Genomic DNA, 24208 nt, shown 5'->3' with positions numbered 1-24208 from the left:
ATCCACCGTCAATTCGAAATCACACTTTTGTAACACTTGTGTTTTTTCGTATACGTGGAAATACAAGGCCGAATTTTTTTGTCAATACTTATTAAAGATACACTCATCGTTTATCAGCTTTCGGCTATTATTATCGTACGTAATAGGCAAAATGAAATTCTGCAAACATTATTTTATAGTCTGTATTTGACAGAAATGACGTGTCGTCTTCCTAGTGTTTCTAAACGTACTGTCACTTGATCAACTGTCAAATCTAATCCGGAGTATTTACGTCAGCCACGTTGGAAGTGCCAAGTTGGTGTTTTTATGGTAAATATCGTATTTTTTAATTGGAACGCTTGAAATTATGTTAGAAAATTACATTTCGGTCATTATTTGATCATCTTCTAAAGTCTAGTCGGTCGTTCTATTTGTGAATTTATAGTGGGAAGCGTTCCAAATCGGTGACATAATTTGGTAAATAAAGTGTTAATTTCGTTGGATTTGAGTTGTTTCGTGTTTGTTGTAGTGAGATAGTGTTGTAAAGATGAAATTGAAGGAGTTGAAGAGCACGGTGAACGTGTGCTGGTCGCCGGCGGAGCACTACCCGGTGACGATCGCTGCCGGCTCGGCGGCGCAGCAGGTCGATGCCTCGTTTAGCTCCAGCTCGCACTTGGAGCTGTATACCCTCAACTTAGATGAACCTGGACTCGATTTAGCGCTTAAATCCAGTTTACAGACACAGCATAAGTAAGTAAACATTGCATTTGGTCCAATATTTGATATGTTCAAGTGATTCAGCTGTTTTCGTTATACTCTTAGCATTCCATGTCATTTCTAATAGGAACAGCTTTAGGATAAATGTTATTTATTGCCATCTTAGCATTATCAATTCAGTAGTAAATTATCATAATAACACACTTTATGTTTTGATTGTTATCAATCAGCAAAATCTAACAAGAATTATCATGACATCCTTACGACACCAAGACAACTCTTAAAGATATCTAAAATAAAGTGTCATTTTAAATAGCTATAATGATGAAAAAAAGCTATTGTATTGAATTCTAATATGATATAATTTTTCTTTAAAATCATGTACATCTAACATATTGACAGTATTGATGTTTTAAAATTACTATTGGTTCATACCACCAGTTTATAACTGCAGTAGTTATACTTATTTGGGTCAAATCAATTATTTGACTCAGCTAGTTTTGAAATATGTTTACATGGCATCTTTGAATTCACTTAAAACATACTTCAGATGCTAGTACTTTAGTATCTATAAGATTTTATTAAAGTTTTGCTTTGTTGATTATTATGTCATTTCAAAAAACATTTATGATGTAGGTAGTTCATAATAAAATATCCATTTTACTGCCTGAAAATATAGGTTTTGTTGAATGATTTTCTTTAAAATTAGTCTAAATGGGTTAGGTTTTTGTTTATCTATAAGACACTAACATTGAGTAAGAAATTTTTTATATCATGTTACATTTATGTAAAAAAATAACTGTTATTTAAGATATGTTGTACTGTGACCTTTGGTGTAACCTTATAAAAGTATCACCTTTTGTTATCATTAATACTACATTATTTCTTTAACTAACTACCAAACAGAACAATCTACTTTTATTCAAGCATGCATCATAAATATACAAATCGTTCTCAGAGCCGCTCCAACCTACAAATTATTATTCAGAAAAGTATTAACACATGAGAGTTAGGCAATAAAGAGCATACCTGTGTATTGTACACTCACTTTGAGACTATAAACAGAGTCCAGCACAGTCAAATAGAATAACTTTTTATTATTAATGAATATCGAATCCATCCTTTAATCATAATGCAGCTTGATATATTTCTCCCAAAACAAGTTTTAATTTCTATTTTATAATTCAGATTTCAGAAGTTAGTATGGTCAGCCGCGGGAGTTATAGTTGGAGGCTGTGACGGAGGACTGCTAGAGTTCTACAGTGCTGACAAACTGCTCAACAATGCTTCCGATGCACTGCTTGGTAGCAGCACTAAACATAATGGTGAGTAATGTCTATGCAATATACTATATCTTCATATACTTACTTAAAAGTCATGACTAACTCAAGCCTCTTGACTGCCTCTGTATCTAGGCAGTAGTATATGACTACTGGTTATGATGTCATGGGATTGATTCTCCGGTTAGTCAAAGATTTATTTGATTAACATTATAATATTTCTTATTAATGCCATAACGTAAGGTCTGTAGAGTATGGCAATAGGCTAGGTAATTAGTAAATATAGGTGTATTTTTTACACAACTGCTTATAAATTTTCGATCTACTAAAAGGATGTTTATTTTGTTTATCATAAAGCCAAATACTAAGCAGAAGAAATATTCTCTTATCTTTTCTCATCATCAAAGTATATCAGTGATAACAAAGATGAGTTTTATCTTTAGCCCAAATACTGCCTGTAATGTGAAGGGTCAGTTTCATGTCTTTAGGCAAGTAGCACTATCTGCTGCATAAAGTGACAGGAAATGTATGAAAAACATGGTAAAATTTCCTCATGTCCATCAGAGGTGATACTAACCATAAAATAAATTAGACTATTTTTGATTGATTGATTATTTATGTTTTTTTCATTGGATTGTTAATAGTTATCTAACTGGTAAAACAACTATCAAATCTGAAAAACATTTTTTTCTTAAATATCATGACTAATATTTTAAGTTATTAACAAAAACTGCATTTAAAAGCAAAGGTCTTTACTCTCAGATATTGTTATCTGTATGTCATAACACAAAAAGTCATTATTGATAATGTACTCAGTGGTCCACATTATCTCTTATACCAGTTAACTTGTTAGTTAATAATAGTAATTTTGTTAACTGACTTTAAAAATGGGGAGATTATCAATTTGACTGCACTAGTTTCAAATTTGGCTCTTGTGTTGCAGACACTTTTACTAACATAAAAATAGCCAACACAAAGTACAAGCAGACTTTAAACGATCGCGCAAATATTTGATCCATGTGGGAATCGAACCCTCCACCTTTGATGTGACCTTTGAAGTGGCGTAGCGACCAACTTTACCACGGGGTCCGTCAAATAAAATTTTCAATGTTAGTTTTCACATTATCAAGAGTAGTGGCACCAATAAATCTTACAAATCGTAGCTGTTTTGCAACTCCTCATTTTTACCTATCCACTACACACAGTGTTCTACCAAAAGGAACCTTGTATTTGAAAAGAGTTTTTTTGGTTTATGAATTTAAAATTATAGCTACTGAATTGTAGTGGAACTGAATTGTAAGTAGTATTACTTGTGTATTTCAAGATGCTTGAGATAATGTATTGACTATATTGAATTATTTTATACACTACTACAGTTAGGCACATTCGGTTCGACAATAATATATTTATCGAACAACAGAACCGACTCGAAGCAATTAATGCACTTGTTCGGCTTGTGCCGATCGGGTTAGTCATTCGGCTCAACAAATCAACGACTTCGACCCATAATAACTACTACATTAGACCTTGAGTTATGCCGATCGGACCGATCGTCACAATTTGATTTTTATTTAGGCGCGGTGATGTCGACCGGCATGTTTCCCCAACATTCATCTACATATTGTATTCGATTTTACCGATCGGGTTGGCCAATTCATGCACAACCGAATATGTGTTTAGCAAGCTTATTTATCATGACTCAGTTGTCAATCACCACTTGTGTTTGCTTAGTTTTACTATTAACCAAAGCATAACAAATTCCATTTTCACAGTTGAAAAGAATATTTAATTAGATTACCTGTACATGTAACATGTTACATGAGTATTGATGAAATATATATTTTGTTACTTCCGTTGCGCAAGTAAATAGGATTAGAGAAGAGATACAATTTATAAGACTTTATAGAATTACTGTCTCTATGACGCGATCGGAAGTGTATCAGACTGCCGACTTAAAAGTCCCGGGTTTGATTCCCAGGTCGGACAAAGTCCTATTGGTCTTTTTCTAATTTATATTTGATATTTTTTTATACTAGCCGGATTAGATAACGTGCCCGTTATATCTGCCTATAATTTCAGTATACTATTTTTGATATGTACATAATATTATGTGTGTTCATTATCCGCCCTTAACGACCATCGATGTGATGTTCAGAATTCCATATTCTATGTAATCTCATCATAACAGTCATAATCTACAATCTTTCCAGGTCACGTATCCTCTCTGGACATCAACCCGTATCAGAAGAACCTCCTGGCATCAGGCGCATCAGACAGCGAGATCTTCATATGGGACCTGAACAACACCAGCCAGCCCATGGCACCGGGCAATAGAAGCCAGCCTTATGAACATGTGCAGGGACTTGCTTGGAACCAACAGGTAATAATAATAATTCACTTGATATTTAAAATATAAAAGCCTGATATGTTTTTAATAAACTTTTGAATACTTTTGAGTAGCAGTATGATATGTACATTTTAGATGATTGATTTGGTTTTCCTTTACAAAAATAAATTTCAGGCATATTCATCTAAAATTTTATTTTTTTATTCGATTCTTCAGTGGTTACTTCTGCTGCTTTAGTCAATAATGCGTGATTTTTGCCGTCACTAAAGTTAGTCCTTTGATTAGAAAGATTTCTTGTATTGATCTAGAGTCCGAATTCTAGATTCGGAGTTCTAGATGATATAAACCCTAATACAAATATTTGTTTACAGGTACAACATATTCTGGGATCCACATTTGCTTCAAGATGCGTCGTTTGGGATCTTAGGAAGAATGAACCGATTATGAAACTAAGGTAAACTACACGAAATTATAAAAAACTAAAAACACGAAATTACCCGTGTAAAAAATAATATTTCCTTAAGTTTGATTATTCATAATTTAGATAAGATTGTGTCGTATTTGGATTCTCCTATAGGTTTTCTATTATTCTATGTATAGATTATATTTTAATCGCTGATTCATTTTACAAAGACGCAAGCTTGCATAATTTACCTATTAGTTTAGTTTTATCAACCTACTATCAGTCTGCTCGGCATCTAAATTAGATCAAATGGTGAAATACTTTACAAAATTGTTAAATTATTGGCCTGAACATCTTGTTTTATTTTTATAATTGTATACAATATTGTGTATTTGTCGGCAGTGACTCCCAGTCCCGCACTAGATGGCGGTCGCTAGCGTGGCACCCGGCGGTGGCCACTCAGCTGTGTATCGCGTCTGAAGATGACCAGGTGCCCGTCGTGCAGCTATGGGATTTGAGGTAAAGTAAGATGTATTTGTTATGAGTGATCTTATTATTTATGTTAGCCTCAACTTGATTTTATACATCTATACTAATATTATAAAGCTGAAGAGTTTGTTTGACCATTAGACCATTTATCGAGGAAGGCTTTAGGCTATATAACATCACGCTACGACCAATAAGAGCAGAGTATCAGTAAAAATATAAGAACGGGGGAAATTATGACCTATTCTCTCTTATGTGACGCAAGCGAGGTTGCGCGGGTCAGCTAGTATAACATAAAGAGGGGTTATAAGGGTTTTAAAGGCCTCATGAGACTGAGTTCGCAAGTAAACCATGACATTTCTGTAAAGAGTTTTGCACTAAAGTCCCTTATAGTAAAATTGTGGAAAAGAATAAAAGGGAATAACGAAATTAGTTAATTTTTTACTGTATTTAAACTATTGCTCCTATAAAACATCTTTATTTTGAGACAGATTATCTCGAAAATTCTTTCGCCACAAACAAAACTGTTACTTTTAAACGGTTCTATTTCTTATCCTACAGATTAGCATCATCCCCACTAGTAACCCTAGAGGGTCATCACAAAGGCGTGATGTCAGTATCTTGGTGCAGACAGGACCCTGACCTGCTGCTATCCGCCGGTAAAGACGGACGCGTGCTCTGCTGGAACCCTAATAATACTAAACCGGTGAGTTTTCATCATTGAGTTAAATAGTGGTAGTTAAGTGTTGAGGAAGTGATGATTTTAGAGAGCGTTTTGGGGGATGTAGTGAATAATGCTAGGGAGTCTTTTTATGAATAATTATATCAGTATTTTAGTTGTTAATTATAATTCCTTTTATTGGAATTCTGCTAATTAATTGTCAAGGTATTATAGAAACTACTTTCACTGAAACTATTTCACTTAAGACTCGCTTAAGTTTAGTTAATGTCTAAGGAATTATTGGTCAAATTAAAGATGTCTTTTTAAGATTATATATTATACTTACGTTCTTGTTTTGCCGATAAAATAGTCAATACATGCGTAAACTTTCCTTTACGTATGTGTACGTGTACGCACAAATGATATACGTTGGTAAAAATACTCTTATTTATGAAGCGGATTTTATGAATGTTTTATTATTCGTCCAGGGCGGAGAGCTGCTCGCCGAGATCGACGAGCAAGCGCAGTGGGTGTTCGAGGTGTCGTGGTGCGGGCGCGACCCCAGCCTGTTCGTCACCGCCTCCTTCGACCAGCAGCTCGCCGTGCACTCGCTGCTGGCGCCACAGCATGCACCCGTCGTAAGTACTTATTTAATGTGGTTTTATTTGATAAATGCTAAAAAAATAGATGTTTCAAACGTAATTTTTATATATTTCTTGAAAAGGATGCATATGGGTCTAAAAGAGAGGGCAAAGATTAGAATCTTATCTTTTTTAATTGGGGGTGTGGTGTTTTGAGTGTTTCGATGGCTCGTAGACCGTATTGATCTTTTGTATTATCGTTTTACTAGTTTGAAATCAAATGTGTGTCAGTGGTTCAATGATATTTATTACACTTTTTTGGTAAACGCTAGGATGTATTATGATAAAGTTTTGCCAGGTTTGATAGGATATCGATGACCTAAAAGATCTATAGAGAAGCGGCTCGATATATTATGGAGGGGAAAAGGTGATGTTTGTTTCCTAAAAAAAAATGTAGTACTAAATTATTTGAGAGACGAGGGGAAGGGGAGGAAGAAAGTAAACACGTCTATCTTCAGTGACTGTTACATCATATTTGTCGCAGAACTCGGCCAGTCAGCAGAGCAACATAATGGATTCGTTCGGCGGCGCGGACTCGTTCAGCGCGCTGCCCGCCGTGAGCCGCGCGGCGCCGCCCGCCGCCGCTCACACGCAGCAGCTGCCGCGCGCGCCGCTGTGGCTCAAGAGACCCGCACGGGCTAAGTTCGCGGTATGTACTGCACTCGTTCAGTGCTCTCCCCGCCGTGAGCCGCGCGGCGCCGCTGTGGCTCAAGAGACCCGCACGGGCTAAGTTCGCGGTATGTACTGCACTCGTTCAGTGCTCTCCCCGCCGTGAGCCGCGCGGCGCCGCCCGCCGCCGCTCACACGCAGCAGCTGCCGCGCGCGCCGCTGTGGCTCAAGAGACCCGCACGGGCTAAGTTCGCGGTATGTACTGCACTCGTTCAGTGCTCTCCCCGCCGTGAGCCGCGCGGCGCCGCCCGCCGCCGCTCACACGCAGCAGCTGCCGCGCGCGCCGCTGTGGCTCAAGAGACCCGCACGGGCTAAGTTCGCGGTATGTACTGCACTCGTTCAGTGCTCTCCCCGCCGTGAGCCGCGCGGCGCCGCTGTGGCTCAAGAGACCCGCACGGGCTAAGTTCGCGGTATGTACTGCACTCGTTCAGTGCTCTCCCCGCCGTGAGCCGCGCGGCGCCGCCCGCCGCCGCTCACACGCAGCAGCTGCCGCGCGCGCCGCTGTGGCTCAAGAGACCCGCACGGGCTAAGTTCGCGGTATGTACTGCACTCGTTCAGTGCTCTCCCCGCCGTGAGCCGCGCGGCGCCGCCCGCCGCCGCTCACACGCAGCAGCTGCCGCGCGCGCCGCTGTGGCTCAAGAGACCCGCACGGGCTAAGTTCGCGGTATGTACTGCACTCGTTCAGTGCTCTCCCCGCCGTGAGCCGCGCGGCGCCGCCCGCCGCCGCTCACACGCAGCAGCTGCCGCGCGCGCCGCTGTGGCTCAAGAGACCCGCACGGGCTAAGTTCGCGGTATGTACTGCACTCGTTCAGTGCTCTCCCCGCCGTGAGCCGCGCGGCGCCGCTGTGGCTCAAGAGACCCGCACGGGCTAAGTTCGCGGTATGTACTGCACTCGTTCAGTGCTCTCCCCGCCGTGAGCCGCGCGGCGCCGCCCGCCGCCGCTCACACGCAGCAGCTGCCGCGCGCGCCGCTGTGGCTCAAGAGACCCGCACGGGCTAAGTTCGCGGTATGTACTGCACTCGTTCAGTGCTCTCCCCGCCGTGAGCCGCGCGGCGCCGCTGTGGCTCAAGAGACCCGCACGGGCTAAGTTCGCGGTATGTACTGCACTCGTTCAGTGCTCTCCCCGCCGTGAGCCGCGCGGCGCCGCCCGCCGCCGCTCACACGCAGCAGCTGCCGCGCGCGCCGCTGTGGCTCAAGAGACCCGCACGGGCTAAGTTCGCGGTATGTACTGCACTCGTTCAGTGCTCTCCCCGCCGTGAGCCGCGCGGCGCCGCTGTGGCTCAAGAGACCCGCACGGGCTAAGTTCGCGGTATGTACTGCACTCGTTCAGTGCTCTCCCCGCCGTGAGCCGCGCGGCGCCGCCCGCCGCCGCTCACACGCAGCAGCTGCCGCGCGCGCCGCTGTGGCTCAAGAGACCCGCACGGGCTAAGTTCGCGGTATGTACTGCACTCGTTCAGTGCTCTCCCCGCCGTGAGCCGCGCGGCGCCGCCCGCCGCCGCTCACACGCAGCAGCTGCCGCGCGCGCCGCTGTGGCTCAAGAGACCCGCACGGGCTAAGTTCGCGGTATGTACTGCACTCGTTCAGTGCTCTCCCCGCCGTGAGCCGCGCGGCGCCGCTGTGGCTCAAGAGACCCGCACGGGCTAAGTTCGCGGTATGTACTGCACTCGTTCAGTGCTCTCCCCGCCGTGAGCCGCGCGGCGCCGCCCGCCGCCGCTCACACGCAGCAGCTGCCGCGCGCGCCGCTGTGGCTCAAGAGACCCGCACGGGCTAAGTTCGCGGTATGTACTGCACTCGTTCAGTGCTCTCCCCGCCGTGAGCCGCGCGGCGCCGCTGTGGCTCAAGAGACCCGCACGGGCTAAGTTCGCGGTATGTACTGCACTCGTTCAGTGCTCTCCCCGCCGTGAGCCGCGCGGCGCCGCCCGCCGCCGCTCACACGCAGCAGCTGCCGCGCGCGCCGCTGTGGCTCAAGAGACCCGCACGGGCTAAGTTCGCCGTATGTACTAAACGATCACTTTTTGAGTCAAAATAAATTCACCAACATATAATTATGTATTCACCATCGCCGCACATTGTATTATAAGTAATTATAACCCAAGTAACTGGGTTGTGGAGGTCAGATAGGCAGTCGCTTCGTGTAAAACACCGGTACTCAGCTGCCTCCGGTGAGACTGGAAGCCGACTCCAACATAGTTTGGAAAAAAGGCTAAGCTATGATGATTCGCCATCACCGCGTATTATTTTACTCCCTTCAAGGGAAATTTCCTAGAATCCTCTACACTTCCTTCACAAAAAATGTTCATACTAAATTTCGAATTTCTACGCCCAGTAGTTTCGGCTGTGCGTTGTCCATTAGTCGGTCATTCAGTAACGAAAGAGGTTTATATCATATTAATAGGTGCTTGACCGAGCTACAGCATCGAACTCTCGCTCAAAAAAAAAATGAATTCAAACCCTATCTATCGCATTATAATAACCCAAACATCACAGAATTTAAAAATACTTTTGAGTTTAGCTGGACGCACAAATATAATAAAATTGGTATTAAATCTTATTCTTACTTCCAGTTTGGTGGTAAATTGGTGACGTTCGAGAAATTGCCAGCAGATGCTGGACCACAAAAAATAGTCCACATCAGTCAGGTATGTTATAACATAACATACACATGCTTTTAATTAATAATTGAGTTAAATATGGCGTTTTGGCTATATCAATTTTACGTATACACTTTGTATCAAGCACGAGTACGTACGCGACACGTATACGTACACGTATAAACTAATAGAAGCTTTTAAAATTATTATATTGTATGGTAATAGTGGTTAATTATTATATTATTGTATTGCAGGTGGTAAGTGAACCTGAAATAGTGGAGAGAGCGACAGAACTAGACAACGTGCTTGGATCTAGCCTTAGTCAAGAGCCTGGAGCTACCGACAGACTTGCAGAGTGAGTACATGATTATTACATAATGTTCTACAATTATGTTTGCATATGTAGCTATGTTTATGATAGTTATTTATTAAAGTAGGTGTTTTTTTATAACGTTGGCCTAATAACTGCTGCTGCGGCTGGCGTGCCAGCACCGTAATAATTACTATTGCGGTGCTGGCACGCCAGCGCGTTACCAAACAGTTTTTTAAGAGTAATTTTCAGGTCTTAATAAAATATTTAAAATTGTGATAAAAAAGTGTTGGAATTTTACATCTGAAAGACCTGGTAACTAGATACTTATTACAGTTATTACTGGTAATTAACAATAAATGTTATTCTTGTACAGGTACTGTCGTCAGAAAGGCGACGCTACGACAGATCAGAACGAGCGATACACGTGGTTCTTCCTCAGAGCTAACTTCCTGCCTACCTTCAGAAGCGAAGTGCTGAATCTATTAGGTATGTAGTAAATCAACAATATTTGCTCTGGTAAAGTAACTTTTTTAGATTGTTTGTTGAGCGAGTTTCGGATATCATGAAGAATTTAAAAAGGTCACCATGCCAGTACTATTGTCAGGTGTCATAGATTCGATTCTCACGCGGAACCAGTATTTACTTTTTTGTAACCTGCGAGATGGGACAGATTTCAATTGCGAGATACGTCTCAAACACTGATTTATAAATCTTTTGTTGTAGTGCCTGAAGTTGAATTGTAAATTAAAGTCCTAAGGAAGTTAAACTAAAATAAAGTCTTTTATCAGGTTTCAAACAAGACGAAATTCTATCTAAGTTCAAATCGGCGACGACTCCGAGCGGCGACACTACACAAACAGACCAACACGCGGGATTGAGTCGAGTGAGTTTCCTTACCATATATTATTATTATTATTATGATTCTTGTTTTAATCTCTTCACTTTTACTAAGTGTGGCTTTGAAACTGTCTGTAATGTAATTAATTGACTGTGCTTTTTTGTTCCTAAAGTTATTAATAATTTCTGTAAAGGGTGCTAATTAACTGAAAGATCTATTTATAAAGATTAGTTCAGGTTAAATCATGTTTTAATTTCTTGGATCGAAAGTGTTATTGTATTTCGTATTTTTTTTTTACAACTGAACTATTCTAACCATATATTTCTCGTATGATATAACTTTACAAATATTACTTAACTATGAAAACCCAACCCGCACCTGGCTAGCGGGGTTTACTCAAGGCCTGACCCCTCCCTCATTACGGGAGGAGACCTTTGCCCAGCAGTGGTACATTAATGGGTTAAATTTACTATTTATGGAACTCTTATGGGCAAACTTCCTATAAGTAATTTAACTGGGACTATTCCTAAATTACTAAAGTACACAATTTCTATGTAAAAATTTGCATTAAAATCATAACTGGTGCTTCTCACTACACATAAACAATAACAAGCCTATACAAAGCTAATACAACACTATATAAACTGTATATAAAACACCCGCTATATAACTTCTGTCTTGTGCTACGCGACTCAGGGCGAGTCCACGGAGACGGAGGCCGAGCTTTCAACTGACACCAGCACTGATCTATCGGTAAGTAGCTTGTCGTTTGACATTTGACAGCTGTCAGTTTTGACATGTGTCAAAGTGTTGCATGCTTGGGAATCTTTTTATATTTTACTCGACTATACCAAGTGTTTAAACTATACCTTGTACTAAAAAGTTGTTGTTTCTGACTCGAATCGTGCTATTTGTCAGCTGAGCTCAAAATTTAGGGCTGAAAAAATTTCATTCTTTACAACTCTGCTAATAATGTTCGTAATGACATCCGTTCATTGTTTTATAAATTCATTACTTTCTAAATGATTTTAAAAGTACATTCGATATTTTGATTCTCTATTTATTTCCTTAAAATTATTCAGTTCGTTTTAGTCGTATTAAAATTTCATAGGAATATGTTTTCTTACAGGACGCACATACTTTAATCGAGAGGAAACTAGCGAACATCGAGTTGGGACCATCACTAGGGTCCAATGTTGTCATTCCTACTGGAGACGGTAAGGACATAAAAATGTTACACAAATTCATGGGTAGCTGTTTTTTAGGCCCGCAAGGTGACCACGTTAACTACTTCGTCAATCGTGCAGTGGTTAACGTGGTCGCCTCGCCACAATTGCCGTTGCGCCGTTACGCGGTGGGTAAGGCGTTCGAAACCCACCCAGCGCAAATAGTTGTGTGATGAGCACGAGTAACTTTTGTGATCCAAGTTGATAATTTATCTGTTACTGCACGTTGTCCCGGTTTCAATTCCCCTGTCGAACAAAGTGCTATTAGTTAGAATTAATAAGTCATTAGAGGCGATTGCGTTTATTGTTCTTTTCTAACCAGTTTTTAATATTTTTGGGATTCTCTCTATTACATGAGACTAATATTGTTAATTGTGAAACACGGGTGTATTTCGTACAGCTCTGCCTACAACTAAAGCAATAACAGACATTATATTATGTATCCTTAGAAATTAAAGAACTTAACTCGCGTTCAAAGAAAAGCATATTTTGTATTTGTCATTGTGTAACGATTTGTTTTTGTATTTAGATACAACGAGTCTTATCTGCCGTGCGTTGGTGTGTGGTAACCTAGAAGAGGCTGTTGAACTATGTCTGGACGCTAAGAGAATACCTGATGCACTCATCATTGCTAGTTTAGGTATGTATTAACTTTTTTTTAAATAATGATATTGCAATCGTATTGTGTAGTTTGTGTAGGGCCTAAAGTAGATCCTTGTGGAGCACCCTATGTTAAGTGTTTGATTAATGAAGGCTACGCTTTTCTTTTCGTTAAAAATGAAAGTAAGATCTATGTATTTGCGTTTTACGCAGATAAAAAGCTTTAGCAAAGGACAGTAGGAAAACTTTTATTGTAAAACAACAAACAATCGATACCTATTGAATCGCCACCCGGGTCTAAGCGCACATGATTGATGTGAGATGCAGCGTTAGGCAGTCCGGTGACTGGTGTACTCGCGCCAATGAGCACGGCGGTGGCTGTGCTGTGGGACTGTTCGCGAGTATTTACTACATAGCCACCGCATCGCATTGGATTGCGTTTGTTTTCAATTGCATGTGTTGAGTGTCGCGTTATTTAAGAATAGTTGCCGGTGTAGATCAAGAGAATGTTTGTCAGCCTTCGATGAACGTTGAATCACAGATATGAATACCTTTCAACCACAATTTTAAATCATTTTTCCTCCCATAGGTAGCCAAGAGCTCCTTTACAAAGTGCAGAAGTACCACCTGAACAGCTCGAGCCAGGACCCAGTGGCGCTGATCTCTGGCAGCCTGCTGGCATCACGCTGGGACCTGCTGGTGACGTCAGCAGCTCCTCGCAGCTGGCGGGACACGCTCGCCGCCATCGTCACGCACTGCGAGGGGGAGGCGCTCGCGCACTACTGTGGTATGTACATACATACATATATACATACATATATACTGGGACCTGCTGGTGACGTCAGCAGCTCCTCGCAGCTGGCGGGACACGCTCGCCGCCATCGTCACGCACTGCGAGGGGGAGGCGCTCGCGCACTACTGTGGTATGTACATACATACATATATACATACATATATACTGGGACCTGCTGGTGACGTCAGCAGCTCCTCGCAGCTGGCGGGACACGCTCGCCGCCATCGTCACGCACTGCGAGGGGGAGGCGCTCGCGCACTACTGTGGTATGTACATACATACATATATACATACATATATACTGGGACCTGCTGGTGACGTCAGCAGCTCCTCGCAGCTGGCGGGACACGCTCGCCGCCATCGTCACGCACTGCGAGGGGGAGGCGCTCGCGCACTACTGTGGTATGTACATACATACATATATACATACATATATACTGGGACCTGCTGGTGACGTCAGCAGCTCCTCGCAGCTGGCGGGACACGCTCGCCGCCATCGTCACGCACTGCGAGGGGGAGGCGCTCGCGCACTACTGTGGTATGTACATACATACATATATACATACATATATACTGGGACCTGCTGGTGACGTCAGCAGCTCCTCGCAGCTGGCGGGACACGCTCGCCGCCATCGTCACGCACTGCGAGGGGGAGGCGCTCGCGCACTACTGTGGTATGTACATACATACATATATACTGGGACCTGCTGGTGACGTCACACAAGTTTATCAGTTTTTAGCGAAAAAAACGACATACACGCGCGTACCTAGGACATTTAAATGCTGCAATCACGACGAATGCTGTCAATGAGCAAAAAGTGAACCTTAAATACACACTAAATTAGTGTCGCATCACATTACATTTGTTAATTACCTATATAATGTACAACATCGCCTTAAATGTAAAACGCACACGTAAAACGCGTGGCTGTTTACACGTACACGTGCACGCACACTAAACTAAACGTAACTACAAAACTAACACAAGCCTTTCTTCTCAGAGATGCTCGGCGACAAGCTATCATCAGAGACGGACCCGGCGCTATCGGAGGCGGCTACTATCTGCTACCTGTGCGCCATGAGCCCGGAGGCGCTCGTGTCTCGCTGGGCTCGAGCGCGCCGCCCGGATGTGTCCGCACTCGCCGCGCTCACTGAGCTAGCGCTACTGGCCAGGAGGGCTGCGATTACTAGGGGGAGACAAGTACCGGTAAGTGGCAAGATGGAGGATTTTTTAAATTTTTGTTATATTTTTGTGTTATTTTTATATTATATGCATATTTCATTATTGCTTTTGTTACTAATAATGTAGTGCTGAAATATAAAGTTGAGGTGTTTGGTTGAATGAGTTTATACAGGGTGTCCCAAAACTCAACGATAATCCGAGACAGGATGAAAGGCCAAGTCATACCGGCTATAGGAAAAATAAAAAAAAAATCCATATCACTTAGTTCAGCAATAATAGACACTTTTCAAAAAAGTTGAAATTCCACACCCTTGGTCGCATTTTCAAATCCTGTGATCACCAATGTCACAATTTCGCTGTGCTTTTTTTAATTTCGTGATCTTAATTAAATATGCTATTAATCGTATAACAAATGAATGCACAAAACATTGTTAATTTAATAAAAAAAGTTAAGTTTTAGTGAGTCATCTTTCTCAAAAATATCTTTAGTCAACTTTAACGCTTCATACTGAAAAAAAAAATGTACTACACTATCCTTGGCAAGTTATTTCAAAAGTTGGCGCATTTAATCAAGATTTCAAAATGGTATAACACTTGCCACTTTTCTTGCCATTAAAAATGTTATTTTTATTTGAACGAAGAGTATCCTCGCAGATGGATCGGACGCAGTGGTACAATTTTATGGCATCCTCGTTCCGCCGATCTAAATCTAGTAGATATTTTTTACTGGGAATGCATTAAAGAAAAAGTTTATTCAAAATCAATACAAAATCTATCAGTACTTCGCCAGAAAATTGACACAGCGTCAGAAGAAATAAATGCAAGGAATTTTGCTTGACTGGTGAAAAAATCTTTTGTACGCCGTTGCAGAGCCTGTATTCGTGCCAGAGGAAAGCAATTATTTTTAGTAAAGAGGTAATTGAGTCAGTCCATAACAAATATTTAATGTAATAAACATAATAGGTTATAATAATAAAAAAAACAATGAACGAACCATCGATCTTATTTAATTATTCTCCTTAAACTAAAGTAATTCCAAATTGTTTTCCTCTAGCATGAATTCAGGCTCTGCAACGCCTTACAAAAGACCTTTGCACCAGTCAATCAAAATTCCTTGCATTTATTTCCTCTGACGCTGTGTCAATTTTCTGGCTAAGTTCTGACAGATTTTGTATTGATTTGGAATAAACTTTTTCTTTTATGCATTCCCAGTAAAAAATATCTACTGTATTTAGATCGCGAGAACGAGGAGGCCATAAAATTGTACCACTGCGTCCGATCCACTTGCGAGGATACTCTTCGTTCAAATAAAAATAACATTTTTAATGGCAAGAAAAGTGGCAAGTGTTATACCATTTTGAAATCTTGATTAAATGCGCCAACTTTTGAAATAACTTGCCAAGGATAGTGTAGTACATTTTTTTTTCAGTATGAAGCGTTAAAGTTGACTAAAGATATTTTTGAGAAAGATGACTCACTAAAACTTAACTTTTTTTATTAAATTAACAATGTTTTGTGCATTCATTTGTTATACGATTAATAGCATATTTAATTAAGATCACGAAATTAAAAAAAGCACAGCGAAATTGTGACATTGGTGATCACAGGACTTGAAAATGCGACCAAGGGTGTGGAATTTCAACTTTTTTGAAAAGTGTCTATTATTGCTGAACTAAGTGATATGGATTTTTTTTTTATTTTTCCTATAGCCGGTATGACTTGGCCTTTCATCCTGTCTCGGATTATCGTTGAGTTTTGGGACACCCTGTATAAGGAATTACAGGTTTGAATAGAGAAAAATATTTTTGTGTTGTATAGTTCATTTATTGCGATAAGGTATCTATAGGTGAAATAATATCACATCATGACTAATAAAGTGGAGCAGCAGCAATTTCAAAAAGTGTGAAATTGTGAAAACCAAAGTTTACGCGAAAGAAATAGCAGCGAGCAGCTCTCAGCAATTTTAATTATCGTGGTTAAATTAAAACACGTTTCTGTGTACTATTTTATTTTTGGGTATATTTTTACCTCGAATTTTTTACCTTTGAATTTTTCTCGAAGACCTTACACATAATCGTATCGCGTGTCCCCCAGGAGGGCGGCAAGCTGGAGTCAGTCCTGTCGGAGTACGCGTCCCGTCTGGCGGCGCAGGGCTGCCTGGCGGCGGCGCTGGGTGCGCTGGAGCCCGTGCCGCGCGCAGCCCTACGCCCGCGCCTGCAGCACGCGCTCGGACTTGTGCCGCAGGAGGCGAGGAGGCCCAGCCATGTGAGGATATATTATTCATACTGCAACTATAATGTCTACTTTATTTTGATATAAACAAATGTGTATTTAAACAAATCTGCTCATCTAAAGAAACATGGGCATTGGGTAGTTGTCGCACGCCAATGCAGCAAATCTTTACTTGAATTATAAGTTGTTCATGTCTACCGTTGAAGTCACCCTTTTCTGTATTTTAACTGAAAGGATACACTACATAAAATCTAATTTCGATATGACAAACAATATCCAGGTGTACAAACGTATACACTATACACACATATACGTATAAAAGTGTGTACGATTTTTTTGTAGTACACAAGTACATTTCATAATTAATTTAATATTTATTATTAACAGGCACAAACACCACAAAGCCGTGTCACACATCATAACAGAAGACATGTGGCACACGCTGAACCTACGTACGGCACCGGTAAGTTGTATTGAACAAAATTACTATTATTTATTAAAATATTTATTTGTGGCTTTGTTTAGATAGCCGTTGTTTCTAAAGAGAAATGAAATATAATATTGTATCTTATCGTTTGCAAAGTAAAATATGGTTTGGCTAACGATTTACAGACAAGTGAATAAAGGGAAGTATGTAAGGATTGTAGAGAGTGGCGTTCTTTGGTCTCTGTCTATCTATATTATAACAGCATTTCATGTATGTATATTGGAAAATTAATTAAACTGTAAATTAAAACCCAAAGCCTATTCACTAAACTTGCCTAGAAAGTCTTTTAATTTTGATTCCTGAATAAAATCTTCCATTTCATTTCTACAGTCCCCGCCTACGAGCAGACCTGGCAACAGGCGTCAGTACCAGCCCCTCAGCCCACCTACAACCGGGTTGGTTTCCCGCAACCCGCGCAGCCCGCGGCACCTCTACAACCCACACAACCTCTACAACCAATGCAGCCCGCGCCGTTGCAGCCTGCTCAGCCACCGCAACCACCACGACCGGGCAGTGTTGGACCACAACCTGGTAAGTAGATATCTCTCTATCTCAATTTTATCCGCGACTTGGCCATTAAACGTATATTTTGAGTTATAAATTCATAGCAATATTTCTAAAAGAACCGTCTATATAAAAGAAAGTTTCTAATAACTGATACCAGATGAAATTTTTACCTCTTATATAATTTCAGACGTATTTTTAATTAATAGTGCTGGAAAAACTTACTAGTGCAATTTTTACTACTTAGTTTTTCCAGATCTGATATTGATTAGATGCGTGCGATCTCATATACGTTCGTATTAAAATTATGTTCACCGTCTTGAAATCATATTTTCGTTTACTTCAAAGCGTCATAAAAGCGACAAAATTCTTATATACATGATTATCAAGCGTAATTTGAAGTTACGTTGCAAACATACACGAGCCAAAAAGTACAAAAAGTAACATTTTCTTTACAGGCGGTATAGCATCTCGCTCTAAATACAAAGTGGACCCGTCAGTGCAATCAGCGCCCCTATACAACCAGTATAGTTTCAACAACCCTGCGGGCGCGCAACCCTACACGGGTTATAACAGCCCTCTACCCGAGCAATACAACACTAGCGTACCGGCATTCAACCCCAACCAGAATCAGTTCAACCCGCCCGGGCAAGTTAACCAGGGGCAGATGAACCCGGGTCAAATGAACCAGGGTATTGGTTCAGTGAACGGGAACTATTATACCCCGGTACAGACGGCGACTGAAGCAGTACCGCAGCCTGTGCAAGCTAAGCCGGTAGCGCCGGGGTGGAATGATCCGCCCATGTTGTCTTCTAAACCTAAGGTTTGTTGATTTTGGTTATATTTTTAAGTAGGTATATTTTTGAAAATTAATAGTGTTAAAATCCTTAAAAAGCACTATTTTATGTGATAGTTTGGGCATCGTATTTTAGTATGTTATATTTATTTTTAATATGATTATTCATTAAAATTTTAGTCATTCTATTTATTTATGTATTTATAGAACAATCTTATATATGTATATTTATTATTTTTATCGATGAAGCGCAACAACCATTCTGTCAAGTTTTTTCTAGTAAAGGATCAATTATTTTAATATATTTTATTTTATCTTTTCGATACTAAGAGACTACCCACGGTTTCAAAGGTACATTTAGCGGTAGTTTAATTATTCAATAGTGTTTAAACTCATATAAAAAAAAACGCTAATGAATAGATAAACTACCGCTAAATGTGCTCAGTAACTCGGGGTAAGCAAACTATAAAAAATTGCAAAGAAAACTTACAAAATAATTGAAACTAAAGAAAGATTATTGCGCTACATCGATACAGAACCACATAACATTCATAACATAGTATATATTATTATATTTATATACGTATATTATGTAAAGCAAATACAGCACGTAGGCGCGACGGACATGTCAGCGCTGCACGCGGGCACGAGACAGTGGAGCCACATAATAGAACACAGGCGGCACTTAGACGAGGTACTGTGTACCGCACAGTGTGGCCAGGACCCCGTGGACGACCGTCCGAGATTTAACTAACTTGCATTCTAGAGTATTTGGAGTTGTTTTGTTGTTATTATTAATATTATTTGTCACCTTTGAGTTTTTGTGAGCAAAGAAATGTGTAATAGATATACATACAATGTTTTGTTGATTGTATAACTTACGAATTGTACTGTGTATTTGATCCAAAGCTGCATTTGAAAATGTTATTCCCAATTTTAAATATAAAATTATTGCGCACGTAACACGTGCACGCGATATACGTATACAGATACGTACGCGATCTTAGTAAATTCTAAAGCAAGGCAACGACGGCTTTGGATTGTCATGATGTTTCATATATTAATTAAAATTTTCGTAGGAAACATATTTAATTTAGGACCATTGAAGCCATTGGACCATTGACCTTTCTCCTATATTTACATAGGCTCAGCTAAAAAAAAATACTCTATTCAAAAGTTCAAAGATCACCCCCATACCCCGTTTGTTTGTGTAGACATAGATAGATTAGATAGTGTTTTGAGTGTCGAAACAAGAGTGTTGTGATTACTAATCAAAACATTTGGTTTCTTTTACTTTGTGTAAAATAACAGTTTTAATTTTGTACAACCTACCCAAAACCTTATATAACAAATCCAAAACTTTTGAAATTTCCTGACCATCAAAACAAAACTTCAAGTAAAATATCAATGCAAACTCAAACATACTAACATATTCTTTATATTCTAGCCGAAACAAGAAGTAACAGCGCAAGCACCGATCACGCACCCGCTGTTCGGCGTGGAGCCCCCGCAGCACGTGCCGCTGGCCCCGACCTCGCAGTACCCGGGCCAGTACCCGGCCCAGCAGCAGTACCAGCAGTACCCGGGCCAGGCGCAACAGTACCCGGGCCAGTTCCAGGAACAGTACGCTGCACCCGCTTACCCGCAACAGGTTAGTTGGAGGTCTTCATTTTAGTTCTTGGTGTTAAAGAAATAGACGACATCGTTTTGACGAGAAAATAAATGTAATAAAATAAAATTCTAATGGTTTAAGCAAATTTTTTGAATTGAGCTTATTTTCAGTCTATTTTACGGGATATTTTGGTATGAAAATCATATAAAATGGTAAAACTTAGGTAACGTAAATATTTTACAAATTATTATTTTTTTCATATAACAAATAGCGTTCTTATTACATTTACGTAATAAGTAAAAGACAATAAAATTCTCTATTATCATACTATTCAAATTCGTGCTAGAAACACAAGATTAACATCAGAAACAAATATTTCATTACTCATTTTTGTCGTAACCAGGCGGAGAGTCCGGCGCCTCCACCGGAGCCAGTACCAGTGCAGAAGGCGGCCATCCCCGAGCAGCACGTGATCCTACAGTCCGTGTTCGACTCCATCAGGAACGAGTGCGCCAACAGAGCTTCCAACCCGGTAACTATACATTATATAGTTGTACGCCACGGCTCCCGTGGCATGCACATGTCGCCACGCCACTACCAGTGCGTCGAAAGGTTCGATTCCCAGTGTACTTGGTGTCCGTTGTTTGTATGTTTATAAAAGTCCCAGTGTTAAAGAGCAATTCTTAGTGCGGGTGTTGTCTTGATAAAAAATAAAAATATACTCCGACAACTAAGTATAGAGCCGTGGCATGCACGATTTGTCAAACAGGTCAATTGTGTTCTAAATTCTTAGTTTTCTATAGCTTTACCGTACAAGAACCTTGCATGCAAGGCCTTTACTAAGTTGCTTTGCTATATTGAACTACACATGATTAATTTTATCGATATTCTTCTGGATTGCCGTGCCGATTCAACTTTGTAAAATCCACCATACTTGATTCTTGAAAGTCCTGTAAAGAAAGAATACACATATATTATTAAAGTTCTATAATTTCTGTCCTTTTTCGAACTATCTATCTATCTATAGTATCGTGGTATAAAAGAGAAAATTTCTTAATATACATTGTTTGTGTAGCAAATGAAACGTAAACTGGAGGATGTGCAGAGAAGATTGGAGACATTGTACGACATGTTGCGTGAATACAGGGTGAGCTTGAGTTATTGTTTTGAATCAGTCGTAATTAAAATACTTCAAAACATGATTAAAAAGTTTTTTAAAACCAATTACGGTTTGGCTACTTGGCAAGAGTCTCCTCCCTTATAAAGGGAGGGGTTAGGCCTCCATTCCACAACAAAAGTCTTTTATTTGTGAAAAAGAAAGGGTTTTGGCTCATTTTTATAATTTATAAAGTTTTATATTTGTTTTGGAATTTAAATCTAAAAAATTACTTTTAATGTGCCAAAATCTGACGGAGACGTTTTAACAAAAAACACAAGAGTACGCAACATATTTTTTTCATATGTAAATATGTCACTAAACACTAATATCCCTCTTTTCCCCCCAGCTATCGGACAACGCGTGTCAGTCCCTGCACTCGTGCTGCCAGTACGCGCAGGGCGGGAACCACGGCGCGGCGCTACAAGTGGCCACGGCGCTGGCCACGGGCCCGGACTTCGCCGCCGTGGCCTCCTTCCTGCCCGGACTCAAGATGCTGTTCCAACTGGCTGCCCAGCTGCAAGTCTATGCACGATAGTGCGGGGAAGAAAGTGATTACGATACATAAAGCCCGTTGATAATGAAAGTTGATTTTTATGTGAAATGGTGCATTCATGTAGTTACTCTTTGTGGAGGAAAGAATGCTTCTACAATAAACCCTTCCTCTCGCCTCTCTTTCTTTGCGACTCCGCTATTGGGCGTGCGGCGCTCGCAACGTTGCCGCACAGTTTGATATACTTTGATCGTCTGTACAGCGTGATACAGTTTTGATCACATTATTTTATTATTTAGTATGTGTGACATTTATTGGCCAACAAAGTATTTTTTTTGTTTTTTACGTGATTATTTTGCTCCAAACCTAACCATACGTTGAAGGAAATAAGCCATTGCAGCGGTACGTTGTATATTATACAAGATGTTCATTGACACCAATATGTAGCACTGTTATCGGATGTTAAATAATGTTTCTTCACAGAAAGTAACTGTAACCGGTATGCACCATTAAAATATTGATCAGCGCGTCTACCGTACACTAAAAAAACTATATTATTCAAATGTACACAAAAGTGTATTAACAGCTATTAACGAAAGTTCGTAATCACATTTCTTATATATCTTAGACTATTTACACATAACAAGTCTTCTTTGTATGTTTGTTACATACAAATAACAAATATTTTCACAATTTGTATAAAGATGAAAGACAATATAAAAGCAAGCAAACTGTCGCCATTCAAGTCTTAAATTAACCCATTACTATCCCACTGCTGGGCAAGGGTCTCCTCCCGGAATGAGGGAGAGGCCTTGAGTCCACCACGCTGACCAAGTGCGGGTTCAAGTCCTATGTTTAAATTTATTTTAATTATTATTATAAACATTTTATCAACGACCCCTAAAACCTTTTAAAATACCCATTTAAAAGTTATTTTTCACAAAACTTTTTTCCGGTTTTACGACTGTCTAACTATTGGTTAGTTTAACAAAGAGAATATTGACAGATTTTGTCATACACTTGCTGTCATTTTATCTTTCAGATACGCTATCAAGCACTTATCTGAAAGTCGTAAACCTAGTGCTTATTGGTTATTCAGTAGCAAAGCAACCTTTTAATAATGATAGCCGTGATTTCAATGATAAGGGGTTGCTTTTACTAAAGGTTCTTGAAACTATGGGACTGTTTAGGGGTTGATGATAAAATTGACTATTAGAGTAATTATTTACAATAGTAATTATTTTTCATGTTCTTTATATTCACTTCTATGTTAATTTACCCATACGTCAGGGTAATAGGTACTTATTACTTAGGGTTAATGGGTAAAACGTGGTAAAATACACTCATTCTATCGGTTTGTAAAAGAAATGAAATAGATTTCATACAAATGGTTTATCTGGAAATGGGTAAAGTGTTTGTTTTTTCGGATTTTAAGGAGTGCAAGGCATGATGTATTGCATTTAATTTAATAGTGATTAAAGAACATAAAAATGAATTACACTATTGATAATGCAATGTTATAATAACTATAAAATAATAATATAAATAAAATAATTATTATTACGTCTATAAACAAGACTCAATCGACTGTGGCCTGATATTATTAATAATTCCATTTTTTCCACGAATTTCTTCCTATTTATTAACAAAAGGTTCGTCATAATAAGTCCAGCAGTTTTTGAGATGTGCTCTACAAAATCCAAAGAGGTTGAAAATTGTATGTTTAACTGAATTAATGGTTTTATCGTAATGCGTGAGTTTGTATGCTCTATTGCTAATATATAACTTAATATAAATAATGTATTATAGAATTATATTATTGATGAAAATTATATTTTTTAGAAAATATATGTTGTTTTTATTATTCCAACCTACTAACACAATGATAGTTTAACCCTCGGTTACTGAGGTACATTTATCTATTCAATAGCGTTTAAACTCATAAAAACACGCGTTTAAATAAACTACGGCTTAATATACTCAAAAACCAGGGGGTAATATAAGTAGTCCTACGATAAATTTAATCTGCAGACTAAAAGTATGGTATATTTTAAAGAAAGAAGTTGTTACTTCGGAAATAGTCAATTTTTATCACCCGATAAAAAAATGTGTTTAAAATTACATAAAAAAATGGTTTGTATTGGAAAGTAATCATTTTTTACAAAACGAAAGATTTAAATACTTAACTTTTGCTTAAGGAC

The 24208-nt window shown here is 39.8% G+C and overlaps 1 protein-coding gene across 1 annotated transcript; it reads left to right on the top strand.

Moving 5' to 3' along the window:
- The first annotated feature begins 202 nt into the window (after positions 1-202).
- Sec31 (COPII coat complex component secretory 31) lies at positions 203-23855 on the top strand. Its single transcript, XM_076124628.1, has 36 exons — positions 203-309; positions 509-729; positions 1885-2021; positions 4187-4356; positions 4695-4777; positions 5129-5245; positions 5774-5918; positions 6362-6511; positions 6999-7197; positions 7291-7498; positions 7615-7713; positions 7869-7967; positions 8084-8182; positions 8299-8397; positions 8514-8653; positions 8786-8961; positions 9748-9822; positions 10029-10129; positions 10461-10573; positions 10876-10970; positions 11622-11678; positions 12055-12142; positions 12681-12791; positions 13341-13538; positions 13597-13674; positions 14018-14218; positions 14546-14751; positions 16822-16992; positions 17347-17422; positions 17777-17977; positions 18409-18773; positions 19228-19440; positions 20194-20397; positions 20762-20890; positions 21434-21505; positions 21864-23855. Exons 2-36 carry the CDS (start codon positions 527-529, stop codon positions 22050-22052), a joined length of 5067 nt encoding a protein of 1688 aa, XP_075980743.1. The 5' UTR covers positions 203-309; positions 509-526; the 3' UTR covers positions 22053-23855.
- The last annotated feature ends 353 nt before the right edge of the window (positions 23856-24208 follow it).

The sequence above is a fragment of the Anticarsia gemmatalis genome, chromosome 16, assembly GCF_050436995.1.
Source record: "Anticarsia gemmatalis isolate Benzon Research Colony breed Stoneville strain chromosome 16, ilAntGemm2 primary, whole genome shotgun sequence".
NCBI classification, from domain to species: Eukaryota; Metazoa; Arthropoda; class Insecta; order Lepidoptera; family Erebidae; genus Anticarsia; species Anticarsia gemmatalis.
Note: the sequence above shows the minus strand (reverse complement) of the source record. Positions and strands in the feature narration are given on the sequence as shown.